Source organism: Phyllostomus hastatus, unplaced genomic scaffold (assembly GCF_019186645.2).
Source record: "Phyllostomus hastatus isolate PE091 unplaced genomic scaffold, TTU_PhHast_1.1 phas_contig_948, whole genome shotgun sequence".
Lineage (NCBI taxonomy): Eukaryota > Metazoa > Chordata > Mammalia > Chiroptera > Phyllostomidae > Phyllostomus > Phyllostomus hastatus.
The window spans coordinates 1,731,311-1,747,307 of record NW_025333993.1 but is presented as its reverse complement, the minus strand read 5'-3'; the positions used below and the strand labels follow the sequence as shown (position 1 = coordinate 1,747,307).

Sequence of the window (15,997 nt, the reverse complement as noted above, 5' to 3'; positions counted from 1 at the left end):
CCCCACAGGCCAATATACCTTGTGAATATAGACACAAAAATCCTTGACAAATCACTAACTAGTTAAATGCAACAATGTATGAGAAGAGTGATACGCCAGGACCCAGGGGGCTTTGTTCCAGGGATGCGAGGCTGGCCCCACATTCAAAAGTCAGTCCATGCCACTGACCATATTGAGAGGCTAAAGGAGAAAAATCATGTGATCATATCAACCGAAAAGCATCTGACAAAATGCAACACCCATTAGGATAAAAACTCTCACAAACATAGGAATGGAAAGGGACTTCCTAAACTTGATGAAGAACATTCACAAAAAACCTACAGCTCCCCCACAAAGATCAGGAACAAGACAGGGGTACCCGCGCGCACTACTTTCATTCAACGTGGTTCCAAAGTTCTCGCCACAACAATGAGGCTGGAAAAGGGGACAAGAGACACACAGATGGGAAGAGAAGACACGAAATGCCCCTACTGACAGAAGGCGTGGCTGTCTTTGCACAAAACCGCAAAGACTCCATAAAACTGGAAGTGGATGGATGGACACATACATCGACGGAACAGAATCAAGAAGCCAGAAATAGACCCACAAAAATAGGCCCAACCGATTTCTTAAATGAAGTAACTTTATTGTGGCAAAATACACATAACCTAAAACATCCCATTTTAACGACTGGGAAGTTTGAAATTCAGCAGCAATTGGCACATCGCAAGGTTGCGCAACCACCCCCTCTCTTTCCAACACGTTTGCATCACCCCAGTGGAAACTGCACACTCACCAGGCAGGCGGCCACCCCACCCCCACCCCAGCGCCCGGAAACCAACAATGTGCTTTCTGTCTCTGTGGATTCGCCCATCCTGGGTGTTTCATATCAATGGGGTGATACATTATGTTACCTTTTATATCTGACTTTGCTCAGCCTAATGGTTTCAAGGTTCACCCATGTTGTAGCGTGTATTAAAATGTCACCTCGTTTATGGCTGAACGTGTTCTATTGCACGACTGACCGCGTGTTACTCATCCACCCTCCTGTGGATGGACATTTGGGTTGTTGCCCGCGCCTCCGTGGCTGCTGTGACAGTGCCGCTGTGCACATGGGTGCACCGTATTTTGCACACGTTTTTGGCTGAGTGCACACCCCACCCGGGAGTGGGGCTGCGGGGTTGCAGGGCAGCTCAGTGTCCGACCTACTGAGGCACCGCCAGCGGGGGAGCTGCCACGCTCGCTCCCTTGCAGGGGAGGACCGGGGCCTGGGGGAGGCCCGACAAGCGGCCGGCAGGTCGCTGCCCCCGGTGCCTCACAGGGGGACTGAGGCTCACCTCCAAGGAGGCAGTGGCCCCGCTCCTGGCCCTGGCCAGGCCCTTGGCCCCTCTGTGGGTCACACCGGCCACCTTCACACGCCCTGGCAGCTGCTCCAGGTCCCCTGTGGAAAGAAAGGCGCTATCCTGGAAAGCCCCACCTGGTGGAAAGTCCAGAATTCTACGAGAGCCTCTTTGCTCATCGCCAAGCACACACAGGGCTGGGGGACGCCCTCGGCTGTCAGGCTCGGCTGGAGGACACGGGGGCGCCTGCCAGGGGTTCATGGCTTTGAAAAAGTGGAGTGAGGACGGATCTTACTGGCAGCTTTTACTTCCCCTGGAACCATGTCTCACGGCCAATGGCCCCTCAGTGGCCGCTCAGCGGATGGGGAGATAAGCCGCTGGGCGCAGGAGTGGCGATGGAGGAGGAGAGTGCTCTCGAGAGGGTGACGCCCAGCTACTGGAGGCCATGGTCACGGGTCACCCCCAAAGCCACGGTTCCCTGGCACCCCTGGGTGCCCTCGTGTGGGAATTTGGGAGTGTGCTGGCCTCGCAGGTGCCACTAGATGTGCGGTGAAGTGGCTCTGCTTTCCTCGGGCTGGGCCCACGTGAGCGCACAGGGGACTGGGCAGGTGGATCCAGAAGCTTCCTTGGCAAGGGAAAGAAAGGCCGGCAGGGTGCATGCAGGGGCAGAGTGGGGGCCGGCCGGCGGCGGGACCACTCTCACTCTCACTCAGTTGCAGGGAAGTTTCCAGGCCTGCCCCCCACCCCCGGAAGCGCCCCGGGCCCTGATTGGCTTTGGGGCAGCGCAGCCTTTGCTCTTTCCGTGGGGAGTCGGGTATAACCGGGCCCCGGCGGCCCCAGCGCTCAGCCCCACAGCGGCGCCCGCCCAGGTGTGTCCGCCCTGGTGCTCGGAGCGGCTGCGAGAGCCTGAGCAGACACGGCCCGGGCATTTCCCAAGCCCGCTGGCACCCCGTGGCCGCGGGACCCCAGGCGGGGAGAGGAGGCCCCCAGGCTCGCTCCCCGGGACCCCGCGATGGCAGGCGAGGCCCGCGGCGGAGACGCGGCGCTGCGCCGCCTGCTGAAGCGGCACCGCACCGAGATCGCTGTGGCCGTGGACAGCGCCTTCCCGCTGCTGCACGCGCTAGCCGACCACGACGTGGTCCCGGAGGACAAGCTCCAGGTGGGCGCCGGTCCGGAACCCTCGGCCTCCTAGCCTTCCCCGCACCCCGCGCCCAGGAGCTGGAGTTAGCGCTGGGGAAGAGAAAGTAGTTCCAGGCAGGCCGCCTCCTCCGCGCTCCCCACTCCTCCGCGCTCCCCACTCCTCCGCTTCTAAGGCGCCACTCCCCTCGCCCCTAGCCACCCCCTTGCCCTGCCCAGGAGCCAGATCGATGGTCCCCAGATCGATGGTCCCCAGAACAAGTTAGAGGCTGGCCCCTGCCTCCCATGCCCTAGCCTGCTCCAACCCAGCCACCAGCCTGGGGGATTGTCTCCAGGATTCGTTCCAGTTGTGACCCCAAAGCGGATCCTCTCCCAGCCCTCCCCAAGCCTGTGTTCGAGTCAGGGGCATGGTCCCCTAAGATGTGTTCCAAGTGGGGACCCCTCACCCCCACACCCCCATGCCATCCTCAAGCTTGCCCCAGGCCGAGGAATGGACACGGTGCCCTGGGGTGGGGGGGCAGCAGCCTCCTCTGGGCTGGCGGCCACCCTCTGGTCCCACAGTGGAGGTGGGAGAAAAGGGGGTACAGGGAGGCACAGGCAGGGCCCCCACCGCCTGCTCTTGCTTCAGGAGACGCTGCGTCTGAAAGACGCGGAGGGCTGCCCACAGGCCTTCTACTCGCTGCTCTCCTGGCTCCTGACCCAGGACGCGGCTGTGATCCTGGACTTCTGGAGAGTCCTCTTCAAGGACTACAACCTGGAGAGATACGCCCGGCTGCAGCCCGTCCTAGACAGCTTTCCCAAAGGTGGGGGTGCTGGGCGGGGGCCTGGGGTCCTGTGTGTGGGGGGTGGGGCCGAGGCTCCTGAGTCCCGTTGCTGAGCTCCAGTGGGACCTGTAAGATGGAAGAGGGTGGGAGTTAGGGAGACCCTGGGCATGACCCAGGGCCACCTTGAGTCCTCAGAGGCGAAGGCCTCAGGCCCCTTGTCCTCCTTGCCGGGGGACAGTTCTGGGCTTCGGCCTCCACTTCCGCCCATGCCTTGCAGACGTGGACCTCAGCCAGCCCCGGAAGGGGAGGAAGCCCCCTGCTGGTTCCAAGGCCACAGCGCCGATGCCCAAACCCCCCACCAAGAGGAAGGCCCCGGAGGAGCCCCGGACTGCGCCGTCGGCAGCCCTGTCCCCGAGGGGCACCTCTAGCCCAGGTGTGCAGTCTGAGGAGCAGGTCTGGCCACAGATCCCCCTGGGAGCCTGACACCTCCAGCTCTGGGAGCCTCTGTCCCAATGGATCAGCAGGAGCCAACGTGGGGAGGGGGGTCAGGAAAGGTCCCCTTTGGGTGCTTAGTGGACACATTGGAGGTTGTCCCAGTGCCCATGAAGCAGGCAGGCGCGTGCCACTTCCTTTTCACTGACGTGGAGAGAAAGGGAACGCAGTTGGAAGATGGGCCCCCCCGCCCCCGGCCCCCATCCCCCACCCTGTGCTCTCCACCCTGCCTGCCAAGTGGCTGTGGGCAGTGGAGAGCTGGCGGAATGCTGCAGCTCCCCCTACAGGCTCCCAGGCGAAGGCCAAGCCCCACAAGAAGCAGGAGAGCGCCGCGGAACCACAGCGCCTGCCGCTGGGGAATGGTGAGCCCGCCCCAGAGCCTCTGCTCCCGGGCCAGGGTCAGGGGGCTTGGCGGAGGGGGGCGCGGCTGTCCTCTGAGGGCCTGTCCTGGGACCCGGGACCACGCTGGCCCGGCATGTCACCCCGAAGCCGCATCTGGGAAAGAGAGCGCGCCCCGGACCATCCCCCCTGCCCTTTAGAGCCAGCTGAGCTTCCCTTCCTCCAGAGAGTCCTCCTTGGTCTCTTGGCTGGATGCAGTCTGGCCCTCCCAGCCCCAGAAACAGGACCCCAGAGACCCCTGTGGGCACCTGGTGCTGACCCGGGCTTAGGCCCTGGGTACTCTGCCTGCCTCCCAGCACGGTCGGGCCCGTGTCCCAGGGTCCCTGTTCGTTCCTGGCTGCCGTGTTCAGTTGTCCCTCACATTAGTGTCACACACACACACACACACACACACACACACACTGTCTGTGTGGAGGGGCGGGGCCCCCTCGGAGACCTGCCCCAAGCTGAAGGCAAGAAGGAGGACTCTGCCTCCAGGGGCCTCCTGCTCCCCACGTCCCGCCTGGAGTAGGTGCTCGGGCCGTCTCCCCAGCTGACGGCCCCCCTCTGGTGCCCCCTCCCCCAGGGATTCAGACCATGTCCGCGTCGGTTCAGAGGGCCGTGGCTGTGTCGTCTGGGGACGCCCCAGGCGCCTGCGGGGCTGTGGAGGGGATCCTCATCCAGCAGGTGTTTGAGTCAGGTAGACGCGCTGGTCCCTGGGGTCCACATCCCCCGCTTAGCTCTCCGGTGGCCCTGGGGCAGGCAGGACCGGGGACAAGGCAGCCAGCATCCCTGGGGGGTTCTGCTGTCTCTGGAGGGGTGGTGGAGGGGGTGGGGGGGGCACTGAGGGCTCCCCATGGGGGAGGGACTCCCGGACAAGCCAACCTGGAAACTTCTGGGCCCCCTTCCTCGGTCTCTCTGTGTCCTCTCCTTTTCTCTCAAGGACACCTGTCATTGCGCACGGGGCCAGCTCGAGCCCATTTTAACCAATTACACCTGCAGAGACCCTACTTCCAGACAAAGCCCCGCACCAGCTTCCCAGGTGCATGTGGACTTGGGGGGCTGGCAGCACAGTTCCCCAGCAGCCACCTCCTGGGCCCAGGACCCCGGCCCCAGACCTGACTGAGGCACATGGGGGAGAAGCGGCATCCAGCCGCACAGCTCACGGCCTCTCTGCCCCTGCTGGCCCCTGGCCTGGGCCTGCAGTGCGGCTGAGCAGGGCCCTTGGGCGGGCGGGCAGCCGGGCCACTCAGCGTCTCCCCCCAGGTGGCACCCAGAAGTGCATCCAGGTTGGGGGGGTTTATACCCCCAGCAAGTTTGAAGACCCAAGCGCAGCAAAGAGCAAAGCCCGCAGCAGCAGTGGCCTGAAGACCCTGGTCCGAGCCAAGGGGACCCAGGTCGCTGCCCCTGTAAGCGCTGCCCAACCGCCTCTGGGGAGGCACCGTGGCGCCCGCCCCAGGGACACACGATGGCAGCAGCATGGCCTCTGGGTCAGGAGCTCTGCCTGCAGGTGGGGGCTCCCTGCCCCGGTGTGCCCCTCCACTGGCGACCCTGTCTTCTCCCTGGCAGGCTGGAGGGGATCCGAGGGCCAGCCAGCAGGGCAGGGTCCTGGCCCCTGCTGCCCTCCCCAGCGAGCCCCAGCCCCACCAGGTAACTCCCAGATGAGGCGGGGTGCGGGGGAGGAGCTGCCCCAGTGGTCACAGGACAAGGCCTAAGCTCCCATTTATGGGGCAGAGCTCTTTTTCTTCAACACTGCCTTTTTTTTCTGATAACACGCAATTGTAAAAATTCAAATAAGTCGGAGAAAGGCTTCCCGGGCTTTTCAAACCATAGCGTTTGGTCCAGGTGCCAGCTGCCCCTCATCGCACAGCTGGCCCACGGCTGCTGCAGCGACCCCTGCTGGCAGCCCAAGTGCCACGCCTGTGCTTGGGCTCCCTCCCAGCACCGAAAGGAGGCAGAATCCCACAGAGGTCCCCACCCCTCCACAGCAGACACTGTCTGGGCCCTGGCACCCAGGGGCGAGTGGGCTCCATGCCCACCCCCACCGATGGGGCCTGTGAGGATTGTCACAAAGAGCATGTTCACTGCTGTGGAGGGCTGCCCAGCCCGGCAGTTCAGGGGGCTTCTGGGGCAGGGGGCCCCCAGGAGGGCATGGTTGGTGCCATGCAGGCCAGGGCACCAGCAGACTGGAGGCCTCAGGGGGAGGGAACCGCGGGGGCCCAGGGCCAACAGGAAGGGCCTACACCTCCTTGCCCTGAGAGGAAGGGGCAGCATGAGCAGGGGGGGGGGGGGGTGGGCGTGCAGTCTAGGGGCCGCCTGGAGCCCACGAGAAGCCGGCTTTCTAAAGGCCTGTTCTTCCCAAGAGAGGAGGACCCGGGAGTGTGCAGGGGCTGGAGTGGCAGGGATGCAGGGGACTTGGGGGGCCGGGGAGCAGGCATTAGCCAGCAGCGGAGCAGGCATCAGGGGAGCAGGGGACCTGCAAGGGGGCGGTTCTGGGGGCTCTCGGGGAGGCCGGGCCACACCTCTGCCCCCACAAGATGTGGGCCCCTCCCGCGTCAGAAGAATGAGGACGAGTGTGCCGTGTGCCGGGACGGAGGGGAGCTCATCTGCTGTGACGGCTGCCCGCGGGCCTTCCACCTGGCCTGCCTGTCCCCGCCGCTCCAGGAGATCCCCAGGTGAGCCTGGCACGCCGGGCACCTCCGCAGCACCCGTCCACCCCCACCTGGTTTCACAGCCACCTCTACCCGCTGACCCTGAGTGGGAGGCTGCCCAGAAGTCTCTGTGCCCCACGGGTGGGAAGTGAGGCCCACCTTCGAGGGAGCTCTGGTTCAGGTCACCGGGCCGTGTGGCTGGGGCCTGGGCTGCTCTCACTCCACCGCCTCGCGTGGCTGCACTGTCCCCAGCCTGGGCAGCAGGGCCCTGAGGCCCCCTCAGCAGAGCGAAGGCTGGAGGCAAAGAGCGGTCAGCCCGCCCCATCTCAGTCCACACTCCGGGGCGAACTCCCACCAGCAGCTGACTCCCCACCCCCAGCCCAAGCAAAGTCAGGGGTGCCAGAAGTCACAGAGTGGCACCCCAGGGGCAGGTCTACCCCCTGGCACCCCTCCCTGGCCCACCAGGAGAGTCCCACCCTCTACCACCCGTGCTCACAGGCCACGGTGGTCTGCAGGCAGGGCCCGGGGCAGGGAGGGGTGGAGCTGTAGCCCCGGCTCTGGCCCTGCTCACTATGTGACCTTGGCCGGTCCCGTCTCTCTAAGCCTCAGATGCTTCTGCACTACCATGTGGGGTTGGGCCCAGGTCATTGTTCAGCATCCATCCCACAGACCCTGGTGGTCTATCATTCTTCTGTCCTCTTCCTTCCTGCCCTTGACCGCCTCCCTTCTGCTGGTCACCACCTCCCTGATGCATGCAACCTGGTGGGTCCACGGGTATAAACACCCCAGTGCAGGGCGGCGCCGCCTGCAGACCCGGCCCGTGACAGCCAGGCCCAGGCAGCTGCGGGGGGTGAGGGTCAGGCACTCTCGGGGCTCCTCAGAGAAGCACACGGGGCAACACGGACCCGGCAGGTGAGGGCCACCCCCAGGGGTAAATAGTGGGCGTCCTTGGCCCTCCTGTCCACTGGCCAGGCAGGTCCTTCCAGTGTGGCTCTGCCCGCCCCCTGCCTGGGCCCATTTCCCTACCTGTGAAAGGAAAGGGTGCCTTGGAGGAGCCCTCCGGCCTCCCCTGAGTTGTGGGTCTGGGGCTCCGCCACACCTGCCGCCTTGCCCTGCATGCCTCTGGCCGGCGACAACCCAATCTGAGCAGCGGGACCTGGAGGTGCTCCAGCTGCCTGCAGGGAAGAGCCCAGCGGGACCAGCCCCGCGCTGAGGAGCCCCCGGCAGAAACCCCGGTAAGCGCAGGCCCGCTTCCAGGCCCTCTGTCCTCCCTGGAGCCTTGCCTGCTGGCCGCTCGTATGGGTCTGGCCTGCCCGGCCGTTGAACCATGTGTCCCCCCACCCCCCATGGCCTGGCCACGTCCATCTGACTTTCTGCAGTGGGGCCTGAGGGGTGCCAGCTCCTGGGTGACGGCCCCTACAGTGGCCTGTTTCTTGGTGCCTGGATGGGGGCTGCAGCTCTGTCAGCCCAACACAGGGGGTGCTCTCTGACCCCTGGTAATGTTCACCCCCAAATATTGCAGTGTCTGATGCAGCAGAGACATGAAGGATACAACCCACGCCTGAGTGTAGATAGAGTGTTTGCTCTGACGGTCCCTGAGGCCCCAGGCACCCCATCTTTAGATGGGGAGAGGGTGGAGGGCTGAGGAGCACAGAGCTGGGACTGCACCTGGGCCTTTCCAACCCAGCACGGGGGGGCCCTTCCCCAACACCAGCCCGCAGTTCCCAGCAGTTGGTGACGCCCTGGGTGGAGCCCCTCTGAGCGCTGACCCTCTGGTTCCAGGTCATCCTGGGACTGCGGTCCTCAGGAGAGGAGGTGAAGGGCCTACTCAGGGAGCCCCCGGCTGGGATGGACACTGCCGTGACCTACAAGCACCTGCTGCCCCCAGCTGCGGCAGCCCCCCTGCCCGTACTGGACCCCTCTGCCCTACGCCCCCTGCTGTTTGTGGGCCCTGAGGGGCAGCAGGTGAGGGGCTGGGGTCCTGGAGTCCTGGAGTCCTGGGGTCAGGGGGCTCAGGGCCTGCAGAGCAGCCTGCAGTGGGAGGAGAGGGACAGCAGGGGAAGCGACTGGAAGGGGAAAGTGGGTGGGAGTCTAACTGGGGTCCGGGGTCAGGGCTTGGGGGAGGCCTGTGGCAGGGGCAGCCAGACTGGCCATGGGGAGGGCAGGTGGGGAGCCGGAAGGAGGCACGGGGGTTGGGTGCTGTGGGAGAACACCCAGAACAAGGTGGGGGGCTCTGGAGGGATTCCTGCTCTGTGGAGACATTCTCTCATTGTTCCAGAACCCCATGCTCCACTCCCAAAAGCAGGACAGTAAAATAGGGTAGGGTGGCATTTTGGGGAAAACCCAGGTCCCCCAGCTCCTCCTGCCTCTTTTGGCATGTGCCATTCTAGGGACCTCTCAACCAGTCCTAAAGGGGGTTCACACCCACCAAGGGGGAGCGAGGTTGGAGCACCAGGTTTCTCCGGGCTGCAGCCCAAACGGTGAAAGGCGCCCCAGTGTCCCGGGGATTAGATCCCCAAACCGCCCCTCTCCTGTGTGCGCCCCACCACGCTGTCCAGCCCCGCGCATTCCTGGGTCAGGGCAGAGGACTCATGGTGCGTAGTGAGCCCCTCCCGGCCCCAGGACACTGCTCCGTTTGCCCCGCAGGGTCCGGCGACCGGCGCGCGGTGCGGAGTGTGCGGAGACGGCACGGACGCGCTGCGGTGCGCGCACTGCGCCGCCGCCTTCCATTGGCGCTGCCACTTCCCGGCGGGCGCCCGGCCCGGGTGAGTGTGAAGGCCTGGGGGCGGAGCGGCGGCCCCAGCGGCTCCGGGAGAGACTCCCGGTTACACCCCACAATTCCCGGCCCAGCCGGGGCAGCCCACAGCCTGTCTTCCACTCCGCGCAGGGCCGTCCTGCGCTGCAGATCCTGTTCTGGAGACCCTGCCCCGGCGCCGGGGGAGGGGGCGCCCGCCCCGAGCCCGGCCCGCCCGGTTACCGGGCCCGCCAAGGTTAGTGCCCCAGTGGGGGAAGGGGGACCCGCGGGGTGACAGGCGAGGGGAGCGCATCACGAGAGCAGGCTCTGGCGTCGGTTTCGCGGGTTTGCACCGTACCCCGCCCCCCACCATGCGTTTCTTATTTATATGCAGTCTTGTAAAAAAAACGACTCTTTTTATAATTTAAATCTATGTAAAAAGAAACTCGTCTAAGCTGCGGTGACTAGGAAGTCACAGGTGGAATGCACGTCTGCGCCCAGAGCTTCCCTAGCCCTCGGCGCCCCTCCCCCAGCCCGGGAGCGCCCCTCCCCCAGCCCCGGAGCGCTCCTCCCCCAGCCCAGGAGCGCCAGGTGGGGTGGGGTCGCGGCGAGCGGAAGGAGGCTCCGCAGCGGGAATGAGCACGCACTCGCCACGACCGAGGGTGACCCACCCGTGTAATCACCCCGTTCACGGAGTAAGTCCAAATTCACACAGAATTGTTATAAAAGTGTCCGAGTCCAGCAGGATGCACCTGGAAGCAAGATCTCAAAAACTGAGCAAACGCCTCCACAGAATCACAGATTCTCCTCTGCGTTGGTGATGAAGGAGGGGCCATAAGGAAGGCTCCTCGGAGGCGGGAGAAAGTGAGGCAGGAGCGGATCATGGACCTTGAAGACCCCTAGCTCTGTGGAGGGTGGTCACGCCTTAGAAGGCGATCCGAAAGGGCGCTGTTCAAAGGTGTGGTCACAGAGACAATGGGTACAGCCTCAGGCCAAGATAAGCCTTTTACCAAAGAAGTTTTCTGCCTGTGACCACCCACCATGCCCTGCCCAGTTAGGAGTTTCTGATCAGATGGCCCAGTGTGGTTACTTTGCATAGAACCCCTTTCTGTCCACACCCCAGTCCTCTAGCAGGCCTGCATAGGGACCCTTTGCAGCCCCCTCCTGCAGCCGGGAGTCCCTGGGGGAAGTCCCTCTCTCCACCCCTCCACCTTCCTCTGTCCAGGAGGAAAGGCAGCCCAGGCCCCTCAGCTCCCTGGGCAGGTACTTCATCCCGGGCTCCCTCAGAACCTGGGGGGTCCCGTGTGTCCCCGTCAGGAGTCCGCAGAGGGTGGCGCCTCTTGCCCTGGCTACTACAGGCGAAGGCCTTCCTGGCCACCTCCAGGGCTTGGAGGAATCTCTGGGGGTCTCCAGGGGTGGTGACGCGTGCTGCCCCCATCCAAGCTCAAGCTGCTTCCTAGCAGAGCCTCGAGCTCCCCGACACGCTGTGCGGGAGATGGCCCCCCAGGCACTGCACAAGGCCCCGCCCAGCAGGCACTTGGCAGGACCACCTGGCAGGACTCAGAACTGCCTGGGCCCAGACCCTGCTGGAAGCCCCCCTCATGGTCCCCGCCCAGCTGCACAGTGTATGTCCAAGCCAGCTCACCAGCGCCTCCTCCAGGCAGCCTTGGGGGTTGGGTGTCCCAGGATGGGGTGCCTCTCTCTAGAACATGCTTCCTTTATTGAGACCTGGGTTCTTTCCTCTTTTCATTATATTGTGAGATGTCATGCCATTTTGGAGTGAAAAGTTGCAGCTCCCTTTGCCCCGCTTCCCTAGGCATAGTCACGTGGCCCTTACCTGAACGCTCCTGCACACCTTGGGGCTGTGCCCCTCCTCCGAGCACCCAGGGCTGGTGGCGCCCCGCAGGGCCTGTGTTGATCAGACCACCCCAGACCTCCACCAGGTGGAGGTGCTGACATTTGGCTGTTTGGAGCTACCAACCCGGCTATTTCACCTGGTTCCGAGTGTGACTTCTCCCCTCCCAGCCGGGAGCCTCACTCCCTGCTCTGGCGCCTCGCCCAGTGGCCTGCTGGCCCTGGCCGAGCTTGTCGGATGGCCGAGTGGCTGGCATTGGGACAGGCACTTTCCTCTCTGGGCCTCTGTTTCCATCAGTGACAGAGTTCCCTAAGTCACCTCACATGCCCCAGAGGGCCACATGCAGCGTGGGGAGGCAGGCAGGCCTGGGCGCTTGGGGCAGCCAGCCAGCTTGCGGAGGTGTAGGGCCCTGGGCCGGCAGCCCCAGGCTCACTCATACCCACCTGCTGGTACCCACTGCCCCCAGAAGGACCCAGGTGTTAGAATTCTGTTCTCAGGGACCCCCAAAAGAAGTACCCACAGCATCCCCAAGGCCCTTGCACCTGCCACCCACCCCCAGCCCACAACGCACGCCTCTGCAGGGAGTCCTGTTTCTATGGGGGTGTCCCCAGCAGGGGTGTGGAAGTTGGGGTGACCTTCCTTTCCTGGGTTTTAGGCAGGGGATGATTCTACTGGTCACGAAACTGTCCTGCAGAGGGATGACCTGGAGTCCCTCCTGAGCGAGGTAACGCATCACCTGGCCGGGCCTGCACCTGTCCTCCACCTTGTCCTTTACTGCTGTCCCCACCCCCACCCCTACCTCCAAGGCAGCCAGCACCCAACCCAGGGAGCACCCAGGAGCACCTCTAGGAGACCCAGCCCTGGGTGCACCAAGCACCCTGGTCATTGAGCTCCAGCATGGCACTGACCCCTCTATGCAGAAGGGCGCACAAATGCACCAAGGGAGCCCCAAACCACCCCCATTCTAGCTGGCTCAGTGGTCCTGGTGCCTGGACATGGGGGCCAGGGGCTGCAGAGCCCCAGCACCCGGGCCACCAAAGCCTGCGTTGGAGGCCATGGCTTTCCCGGGGGCGGAGGCGGGGGGCGCCTCCGAAGCCCTGCTGTGTGTGGATCTCACCCCCGCCCTCGAGCCAGGCCTCTCTGCCCAGAGATGAGCAGCCAGATTAGTTGGGAAGAAAATGTGGCCATTAGGGGCCTCACCTTCTGTTGGCAGGAGGTCAGCACCTCCAGCCGTCCCCCTAGCCCAAGGGGCCAGATGTGGGCAGGGCAGGCCCACCTGTCCCCGGAGGTTCCAGCCAGGACCATGTCCTTGTTCTGCTCTGTCCCACAGCACTCCTTCGATGGCATCCTGCAGTGGGCCATCCAGAGCATGTCCCGCCCACTGGCCGAGGCGCCCACCTTCCCGTCCTGATGCGGGAGGGCCCGGGCCTCACGGCGTGGCGAGGGCAGGGGCTCAGCGAGACCGGACCCTCCCTTCCGTCCCTGCACCACTGGACCCCCGAGTGCCCACCTGTGCTCACGGTGACTCTGCTCTGAGAGGGACAGAGGGGACCTGCTTGCTCACCCTGGAGCTGTCTGGGTGAGGGCCAAGAACTGGGAAGTTCAAGTGCTGTCAACACCGTTTGTAAACACAGCCCATCTTTGTAAACACAGCCATCATGTGCGCTAAAATTAAAGTGGCTTCTGTGTGGTGTTAACCTGCTTTCCAGTGGGTATGTTTATTTTGGGGGTCTGAGCACCCGTGTTTCTAGCACCCGGAGTGTAGGCTGAGGGGCTGGATGGGGACTGGCCGAAATGGGAAAGGCCTGTGAGCGGGGCTCACACCCAGAAGGGAACAGTGCCCTCTGCTGCCGGAGCGCTCCAGCGCTGCCCAGGGGCCTGGAGTCAAACCCAGGGCTCGGTGTTCTGCCTGGTCCCACCCACCTCTGCCTCTGCCTCTGCCCGGCTGTGCTCCTCCTTGCCGCTCTGTTCCTTGGGGGCCAAGCTCACCCCTCCCCAGGGCCTTTGCAGGGCTGCTCCTCCTGCTCAGATTTCCTTCCCTTTGCAGTCTGTTTTCTCAGCATTGGGAGCCCAGCTCCAATGCCACCTCATTCATTCATTCATTCATTCATTCATTCATTCAAGAAACCTTCCTTGTGGATCTTCTACATGCTGAGCACTTTTCCAGGCATGGGGTCCCAGAGGGATATTCCAGTGGAGGAATGGATCACATGCAAGACTCACATACAAGAGGACAGTGGCCTCGGAGGGGGCGACTGCTGTGATCAGAGGCAGGACAGGGGCGGGGGGGCAGGATCATGCTGACTTCGGATGTGGCTTTTGTTCCCACCCAGGGAGGCCCAGGCAGGGAGAGAAAGCAGGAATACAGATCCCAGTGCAGGACCCCCAGCCCTTGGCCTCCTGGGAGTCCACCTGCCCCACACAGCCTCTCTGGAGACCCCCTGGGCCCCTCTGCCCGCACAGGGGCTCTTTAGGTGGTGTCTGTGGAGTGGGGTGGGGGAGGGGCAGGCCCACGTAGGACAGCTGGTGCCTAGGGTCTCTTTGGCCCTGTCACCCGTGGACTCGGCGTTCCAAGGACAGTGTTAAGAGGCTGCACTTCTGTTAATGCTCCCAGGGCCCTGGCGGGGCCCTGACGCTCACCCGCATGGGGTAGGTGCCCCATGCCTCTTGACTGAGCAGGTGTGCGTGAGTGGGTGAGCCGCTGTTCCAGGCTGGGCCAGGCCAGGAGGGCAGCGATGGGCCAGGCAGCCACGGGACAGCAATGCCAGGGGGAAGGAAGGAGCCATGCATGCACTTGGAGTGTCTCAGCTTGCAGGCTGGATCCTGCTCAGGGAGGCACACAGAGAAGGGAAGGACCAGAGAGCAGGATTGGGAGGGGCACCCACTGCAGGCACAGGCTCCGTCATTCGTCATTCGGAGCAGGGGAGGAGGGAATAGAGCGGGACCCTCCCCAACTCTCAGGGCCCCGCCCACCTAAGATCCCAGTGCTGCTGAGCCCTGCCCCACCCCAGGGGGACCCAGGGCTGGATGAAGGTTGAAGAAGCCAGTGGGGGTGGCAGTGGGGTGCGTGTTGGGGAGCTGACCAGGGCGAACCCGGATGCCACGGGCACCCTGCCCATCAGGGTCCACACCCCCTGGGGCAGCCTCACCGGGACATCCTCTGCCAATGAGCACACACGTGGGCCCGGGCCTCCGCCTGGCCTGGTGCGTGGTGCAGCCCTGGCACCACCGGTCTCACCTGATGGGCCCTGGGGACTGGGACACCCCGGCTTCATGGGAATCCCTCCAGAACCAGTCCATGGAGGCCATCCCCTGGGGGCTCCGTGCTCCCACTGGTGGCCCAGTGTCACGTCCTCAAACCCAGGCTTCTCTGTAGGAGATGGCCTTCAAAGTGCGGGGGCCTGGTTGACAGGTTGGGGGCTCAGCTGTCACTGTTCTGAAATTACTAACGATTTATGAACAAGGGGTCTGAGCTGCATTTTGTGCTGCGCCGCTGCCCTGCAGCGCCTGGCCCTGTTTGGGGACTGACAGGGACTGGTCAGGTTGGGGTCTTGACTAAGAATCAGGTGGAGAACCTGGTGCATGTGGACATGCCCAGTGGGCTCAGAGACAGACAGTCAGACCCGAGGCAGCGAGGCAGGCTGGGCTCTCGGCTCCTCACGTCAGCCGGACTGAAGGCTCACCTCGCACCTCGCTCCTGCAGCAGGAGGCCTGTCACCTGTGGACTCGGCGTTCCAAGCATGGTTTTGAGAGGCTGCATTTCTGTTCGTTCTCCCAGGACTCTAAGAACGCCCCTCTGGGAGGTGGGTGACCGCCCCTGAGGGCAAGGGTCCCAGGGCTCTTAGGCACAGGCTGCTCAGTGGGGACAGGTCTCCTCATTCCACCTGCCGCAGCCCACCTGGCTCTGAGCTGACGGATAACTGACGGGTCCCCACGGTGCGTTTTGTGTGCCGAGCTGCAGCCCCCACTGCCCCTGAGAGAGACAGAACCCCGCTGAGGAAGCCCTCCCCGCAGAGGTGACGGCAGCTGCGACCCGGCCTCAGATGGGCTCCACCTGCTGGCCACGGCCTCCCTCCATCCTGTCGGGGCATGGTCCCCTTTGTGACCAACTGTCCACTTCCGTGGAGTTACTTGTCCACTGTCCATCTCCCAGCCAAACCCTGTTGCCAGGGGCAGGTCTGTGTTGTTGGTGGCGCATAGCCCAGGCCGGCCAGAGCCAGGCTCACGGCAGATACTCCGGAATAAGTGCATAAGACCTTAAAATGAAGTAAATGTCCAGCAGTCAAGGACATGTTGAGAAACAATGTTATAGCCACAGACTGGGGTATTAGCCAAATAATAAGAGTAATAAGCATGCCCTGGCTGGGTGGCTCAGTTGGTTGGAGCATTGTCCTATACACCAAAAGGTGGGGGGTTCAATCCCCGGTTGGGTCACATACGGGAGGCAACCGATCGATGTGTCTCTCTCATATTGATGTTCCTCTCTCTCTTTCCCCCTTCCTCTCTCTCTAAAAATCAATAAACATGTCCTCAGGTGAGGATTAAAAAAAAAGCCTGGTGGATGAACATAGATTAGCATTACATTATATTCTTTATTTAAATATATAATATCTAGGTATACACACATAGCGTGTGTGTATGTATGTATACACATACATATGTGCAGA

At 63.3% G+C, this 15,997-nt stretch overlaps 1 protein-coding gene across 1 annotated transcript; it reads left to right on the top strand.

Annotated features, from left to right (window-relative positions):
• The first annotated feature begins 2,331 nt into the window (after nt 1–2,331).
• On the top strand, nt 2,332–12,990 carry AIRE (autoimmune regulator). Its single transcript, XM_045852376.1, has 14 exons — nt 2,332–2,478; nt 3,085–3,259; nt 3,498–3,653; nt 4,000–4,074; nt 4,677–4,790; nt 5,357–5,499; nt 5,660–5,740; nt 6,650–6,765; nt 7,892–7,976; nt 8,524–8,706; nt 9,388–9,506; nt 9,629–9,731; nt 11,986–12,054; nt 12,661–12,990. Exons 1-14 carry the CDS (start codon nt 2,332–2,334, stop codon nt 12,739–12,741), a joined length of 1,647 nt encoding a protein of 548 aa, XP_045708332.1. The 3' UTR covers nt 12,742–12,990.
• The last annotated feature ends 3,007 nt before the right edge of the window (nt 12,991–15,997 follow it).